General features: G+C 35.5%; 1 protein-coding gene across 1 annotated transcript in view; it reads left to right on the top strand.

Moving 5' to 3' along the window:
* Nucleotides 1–869: 869 nt before the first annotated feature.
* Nucleotides 870–7,206, top strand: part of LOC128884880 (uncharacterized) — a 13,615-nt gene continuing 7,278 nt past the window's right edge. Inside the window, exons 1-2 of the mRNA XM_054138546.1 lie at nucleotides 870–1,196; nucleotides 5,449–5,571. Of these exons, the coding sequence (XP_053994521.1) occupies nucleotides 1,084–1,196; nucleotides 5,449–5,571 (236 nt within the window). The 5' untranslated portion in view covers nucleotides 870–1,083. The remainder of the gene's footprint in view (nucleotides 1,197–5,448; nucleotides 5,572–7,206) is intronic.

Raw genomic sequence — 7,206 nt, 5'->3', positions numbered from 1 at the left:
ACTTAATTTATCAAAATTATACCATCAACCACTATACCAAGATCTTCTAAAAATTAAAACCCAGTCTCTTCAAAATCATGTAGTTTTTTTAAATCTTCGAATATTGCGTATAATAACGTAATGGATGAAACAGTATTACTCTTCATCGATACAAACAAGAAGTCAATTTGTTGAAACTTCACTTCAATTTTGATAAATTAAGTCACCATCTTAATTTCCAAAGAAGTCTACTTTCTTAATTAATTACAATTCATAGATATTCGAAGTTTTATAAAAGCTACAGGTTCTTGAAGAGAGCTCTGATTTTTCCGATGTTTTATTCTTACAATTGACGGTATACTTTTACTAAATTAAGTCTGAATTCTTGTTAGTCTCAACGAAGAGTCCAGTGTTCTCTTCAAAAGTCAGTAGCTTTTTTAAACCCTTGAATATAGCCTGTATGAATCGTAATTCGTAATTAATAGGAAAGTAAATCTCTTTGCGAACTATAACGACGGCAGAATTGATTAAAAGTGTGGAATCGATCAAAAGAAGAAAATCTTCCAGAAAATTGGAGCACGGTTAGGTACGTCACGCGATTGCACCGTGATCGTGGAAGACGGACGAACTTTCCGCGCGATTTCGCGGCCGTGGTTCGGACGAAACACGGTGGCGAGTGGCTGCTCGCCTAATTGCCGACACGGTTCCCTGGAGAGAAAGGTGAGTCCAGGGAAAAGGGTCGAAGTCTAGGAAAGAGATAAAAGCGAGGGAGGATCCGGTCGAGTGGGGCATGGGCCACGGAGCCGAGTGGGGAGGTGGAGGCGGCACTCTCCTTCGAGTATATATGCTCGAAGCGAACGACGGTACGCTACAGTTCACCAAGAGACAAAAGCGACAAGGATAGGGCCAGCAAACCGATACAAAAACGCGATTACGATTTATAGATCCCGATACACGACCTACCTGTGAAACACGTCTGTACAGGACAAGTGCTAATCCAACGTGAACAAGAGTGCCGCTCGTGTGACCAGTTGCAGGAAATTCGTATAACCGCGATTCGACGTGTACTTGTTGGTGTCACGTTCCATTCGTTTCGTTGGAATAATGGGAAACTTAAAAGGAGCAAGGATCAGTCTCTTCATCACTTTGTTGTCGGCATGCCTCGTCACGGTACTCATGCAAGAGGCGACGTACACCGCGCCACCCTTTAACCTTAGGTAAGAGTTCGACTCGCGTGTGACGAATTGGGAACGATTCGTGACACAAAAACTTCATACTTTGCCTCGATCTTCGGTGATTTCAATAGATTCATGCATAAAAGTGCAGTTGGTGGTTGGTCAATTCAGAGAAAATATGAATTCGTTTAGAAATGAATCGTTCGAATAGAATGTCTACTATAGCGACATATTTTATCCGCGAGCTCGGTCAACAAGTGTATTTTTCATTTTTTGAATTATCGAGTCACTGCTGTCGAGATCAGAGTTCATTTTATTTGTGTCATTGATACCTGATTCGTACGTGAGATCCGGAGGCAGCTCGCTGCCAAGTTTGCTCACTTTTGCGCAATTTTAAACAACCGCGTGCTGAGAGTTTCCAACTGACGTCCTTGCGCGAAAACGGCGTGACTTCTTAGAACCGCGAGCCGAAAGATACGAAAGACGTACTTGACGTGTCCTCGCCGAGATATCGATAAAGTTGGGGGCATTCGTGAGTCCCCTAGTTTCAAAGTCTCCCACAACTTGTTGCGTTCCCGCGTAAAATTATGAACAAAACGCTTGGACCATCGTCGCGCCCACGCGACTGAATAACTGATCGATGTGCACGCTCGAACATTCCCAACGATTCGATATGTAAAATGATTTTAGTAATTGGGCTAAACTCCTGTTCAAAGCGAGAATAGAAAAATAATCACAGACAACCTTTTATATGATTTAATAGTGTTCGTTATAATAACAAGACTGGATATTTAAGCAAATTTATGTACATTCACACAGACAGACATAGGAAAAGGATCGAAACTTGAATGAAAGTATGTCTTATTTTCTAAACAGTATAACATGTATACTAGTATTTTTGCATCCGTGAAAATTTTCATATATTTTACCATGTTTCGACTTGCCTAAATGCATAAATGCATAAACACCTGCAGTTTAATCATTCAGATTTCTGCTCCGAGTGTGTCAGTATACATGCAGATGCAGTTGCACTTTTTCAACATGGATCTATTTCATTGCTCAACGTTTCTTCATTGGGTTGCAAATATTTTCGGATACTATCCATCACGTTATTAAGAGTTTAGCACACAAATTCGAACAATTGGTTTCAATCTTATCTTTATTAATTGTTGTTACTGTAATTAAAATAAAAATTTTTGTATATATTGCTTAAAGTTTATTTCTTTGGCACAAAAATTAAATTCAACATATATCTGAAAATCAGAAGGTTGTGAGACGTTTGAGTACTTGTATGTATTATATTATATATATATATTATATTATAAGTATTCAAACGTCTCACAACCTTCTGATTTTCAGATATATGATATAGATATATTTTATATATATATAAAAAATAGATAAATTGGAATTTCTTCTAAAGTACCTACATCTTGATTACTTTATTATAGTACCGTTCATGTACAGAACGATCCAAGAAATCGATTCACGAACAATATAAAATAGTTTCATTTAAAAAGAAAGTGCAATTGCAGTATGCAAGTGTATCAATGCCTTAGGAGGCAGATTATCGTAGAATATTATGAAAAGTTAAATCTATATAGAAAAAATTTTTAGCCTGGTTATTAAAATCTATTTATTGATATCAGCTTGCATATGCTCTTAAGAGCGAAAATTTTCCCTTGCTTTGATCCAAGAAGGGAAAATCCCACTGCGACGTCAGACATGCTTCAAGTTCCAATCCTAATCGATATCTAAATCGATATCTAACAGATCGATTTATTTCCCAGACGTCACGACAATTTTTGTCATATCGCTGTGGCATCTTCCTTGAAATCGTTGATAGATCGATAGAATAAGACGAGAATGATTACTCAATCAGAACGCGAATCAATCTGTTTCAATTAATGCAACATTTTGCCTTTTTATGGGCCTCCTATGGATGTATCGATAACGCTCTCGATTGAGATAACGGGAGCTTTGTCCCCACAAACGCTCGGGAGATTAGCATGTCGATCAAGGAAGCGAAATTAACGGCGATCGACAAACACAGTATTATCCTGTGCAGCTTGCTCTATCACAGACAATATCTTTTTCCCCGCGTGCATTTTCCACTGCCAATATGAAAACGCGAGTTTCCTCCCACGTATACTTGATCGCCTCGCTCACCGTAACATTATCTATGAATACCGATGTTGCAATGGTTCTGTGAGATCTTCGCGAGGGTCAAAAATAATGATAAGGAAAACGAAAATTAATACGGATAGATTATTTGAATATTACGGGATAGGTTCAGTAAAATTAAATTTACCTTTAGTAACGGATTGTCATTGGTGCATAACGAACGGAAAGATTGATATTAGATAAAACTAATTATTTGAATAGGTGGAAAGTACGTTTTAGAATAATAAATGTACCTCTGTTCTACCTGATGACAAATTGAGACAAATTGAGACAAATTGAGACATTATAGAAAAAATGGAAAAAATGGAAAAAATAACACATTTTCTTTTATGAACGATTTTTATTTACTGAACATATATATCCTTCATAAAAGTCATTTCGGGCTCAAAATGGGACTGAAAGTTGATATCTACTGATTAATTTTTGTAACATTAATCGTAATACAAGTATGTGAAAATAAAATTAAAACAACTCGGGAGTGGAATTTTCGACACATAGTAGCCACCCGAGTATACTCGGGCGGTTAAAGGGTTATTGAGATACTCTTTTATCCATTCCACGTGAAATGTAATTTCATTTTATATATTGTATGTTCTATAATTTCGTATCATTTCATGTGACAATTCTTCATTCATAATTATGAGTCGAAAAGTCAAAACTAAAAATTTTAAATTACACCCGAGGTATAAGAACAAAGAATGCTACCTTCTCAACAAAATTATAATTAATACATACCGAGCACAGGACGATTCTATTATTTCTTCAAAAAATTTTTTTTCTTAAATTCATTTTTCGAAATTTTCGTTTAAATAGGAATTTTTCCTATCTCTGTAGCAATAATATCAATGACAACTTTGTTAATTCAACATGAAATGTTTAAAAGTAAAAATAGGGAACAATCGATTAAATGTCAATTAATCGATTAAATACCGACGTGGGAAACGAGAAACGCGTCGATTCCCGCGTCGTATATTCGGAAAGCGACGTGCAAGGAACAACGACCGGCTCCCTTATTTAGCGAGGTTTCCGTGGCAGTTGCCGTCACAAGTGATCTCACGGGAATGATTTGCAACATCGGTTTCTCTATGTTTCACATGCTTACACTTGATGGGAAAGTTTGCTCACTGATGTAATTACACCTCGGATTAGCGCAAAGTCATTGATACACGTTTGGATAATGATACTGAAAAACAGTGCTATATTATCGTCGTGCGGGCTCTCGGAAAGTAACGTAAAATTATGGGATTAATCAGCATTCGCATTATTCGAATGTTGATAGTGCTTCAGTAGAGATGTATGACGATGCGAAGTAATGTCGAAGTGTGAAGTTACTTATTATTAATTGTAGACAGTGGTGTGCGTAATTTATAGGTTCGAAGTAATTTTCCATAGTATCATGAAAAAGTTATTTTTTTATAAGCATGGTTTAACTATAGTAGATGTATATTATTAAACTCTATATTAAGAGCAATATAAATTATTTTCGGAGATTTTGACTTCTTTTTTCATTGAAGTATTCAATATTTATCTTTGAGCCTATAATTATTCAAGCCACTGTGTAATAATAAAATTAAACAATCAATGATCGAATACGTTTGATTTTTATTTTAAGTAACATTTTCTAAATGTGCATTTCCAGCGAATTAAATTACTTACTAACGTTAATTGCTCGTGAATAGGCATAAAATACATAGCGAAAAAAATACCTCAAGTATCGCCCGATTAAATTCTCACTGTTACGTGAAGTGTCTCGTATCTATTTTCTCAGCATATTGACTTAATTATAGCCACCATTTCGATAAGTACAGATACACGAAGAAGATAAGAAAGCCCCCACGCGTTTAGATTCTCTTGGTTCAAAGAGCTATGCCAAGTACTTCGTGTACAGGACAATTATTGTATTTAATAAGTGTCACACTAGAAATAATAATAAATATTTGTATTATCTACTTGGAGCAAATTAATTTATAAGTTTGGCTGGAAATGTATAAGGGAAAAAATTACTCTAACTTTAAGTATTTTTGTGATTTACTTTACTAGTAATTTATTAAATCACAAATTAATGCCTCCGAGGTAGATTTTGTTTCATATATGATTATTGTGTTTGCAGCAGGCAAAAGCGAGTTTCAGACCAGAGACTCGCCGAAATAGAAACGCTGTTGAACTTGAAAAACGTCATGGGAAAATTAACGACAATCCCCGTTGGATTCGGCGTGGTGGACCCAGCGAAAGTGTAAGTGACCAATTATGTAATTTCACGAAGGTCAACCCTTATCGCTAGTGAATTATCGTTCACTGTTATCAGTCTCGGGCGTGTCCAAAAATTATTAACACTTCTTCCTACTGGCGGTGCAAAATTCCCAGATAAAAAGCGCGTTACGCTCCTATCGCGCGTTTTAATCTAAATTTCTCTAAATATGACGAATAATGAGGCGTCTGGTTATTATTGAATCCCGCTAAGACTTTCGACGATATTACCTTATCTCGCATCTTCGAATCTATTTTTGTATCAATCTCCCCCTCCTCTTCTTCGCCAGTTGATTGTCTTGGAGAAGACATACCTCCAAAAATCATACATAGAATCTTTATCCGTTCACAGATTACGTCTGCCTGCGTCCAATGAGCTGTTTACATGATAAAGAAAATATTTTTGGAGAACGAGTTTAATTAATGCAAATTACAATAATCATACTCGTCTCGGAGTCCTTCAGGGCAATATATCTAGAACGTTTTTGATTTTTATATTTTGCTCCTCGTTGATTAATTTAGGATATATTGCAATGATTATTATGGTTACGACTAGACGTTTATTTATATTATTGTATTAATTTATGAATATACAATTCGTACTTTGTGCAATCCAATTTTAAGAGACCGTTTCAGTTTCCATTCAATGATCGAAAACGTTCTAAACGATTGTTTGATAAAACCATAAGTAGGTTAAAATTCCTTATTCCGGACAATCAAACATTTCCTACGATTATTATTCAAACTTATCGTCGAACATCGATTCATTATCGTTCGCGCGAGAATCGCTTATCGACCGTGGGAAATACTTGAAATGGTTGCGAGTAGTGCGAATGTGAACGTATCTCTTCAGATTAGTTTCTATGGGCGATAACCTTTAGTAAAGATGGTAGTCGATTTTGTGCAACGGTCGATGCTCGAGTTCATCTGTACCGTTTCGACATTTTGGGGGACAACTTGCTATCAAACATTATCGGCAGACGTTCCTCGTAAAAATTCCAGTCCCGAAAAGTACGCCCGGTTTTTTTATTAAAAAAATTGGAGATAATATCAAACCGATGAAAATAAAATTGGTGTATACAGTCAGGCTCATAAGTAGTACCTTCTATGTCTATTGAAACAATTTATCTAAATTATACATATGATAGGATTGATGTTTCCAAATAAATGTTTCATTATAAATGCGTACACAAGTAAACATTACACATATATTTATTCAAAATTTTCCGTATAGATAAGTTTATTCATATATATATTTATAATGATTATGATACAATATAACATGTCTAAATATTTATAATTATATTAAAAATATGCAAGTGCAGCTATATATCATATTTATAATGAAACATTATTTGGGAAGATCAAATCTACCATTTAATTTAGACAAATTTTTCAATAGATATAGAAGGTATAAATACTTATGGGACTGACTGTTCATACATACATACTAAATCAAGAAAATTTAATTTAAAATCAATAGATGTGAAACTATTACCCGAGCAGTGACAACTGGCGCTACTCTTATCACGAAGAAAAAACGTCTCGATCGCCGTTAATTCCTCAGGCAAAACACACACACACACACACACACACACACACACACACACACACACACACA

The sequence above is a fragment of the Hylaeus volcanicus genome, chromosome 2, assembly GCF_026283585.1.
Source record: "Hylaeus volcanicus isolate JK05 chromosome 2, UHH_iyHylVolc1.0_haploid, whole genome shotgun sequence".
Classification (NCBI taxonomy): Eukaryota; Metazoa; Arthropoda; class Insecta; order Hymenoptera; family Colletidae; genus Hylaeus; species Hylaeus volcanicus.
The sequence above is the reverse complement of the archived record's forward strand: the minus strand, read 5'-3'. Positions and strand labels throughout refer to the sequence as shown.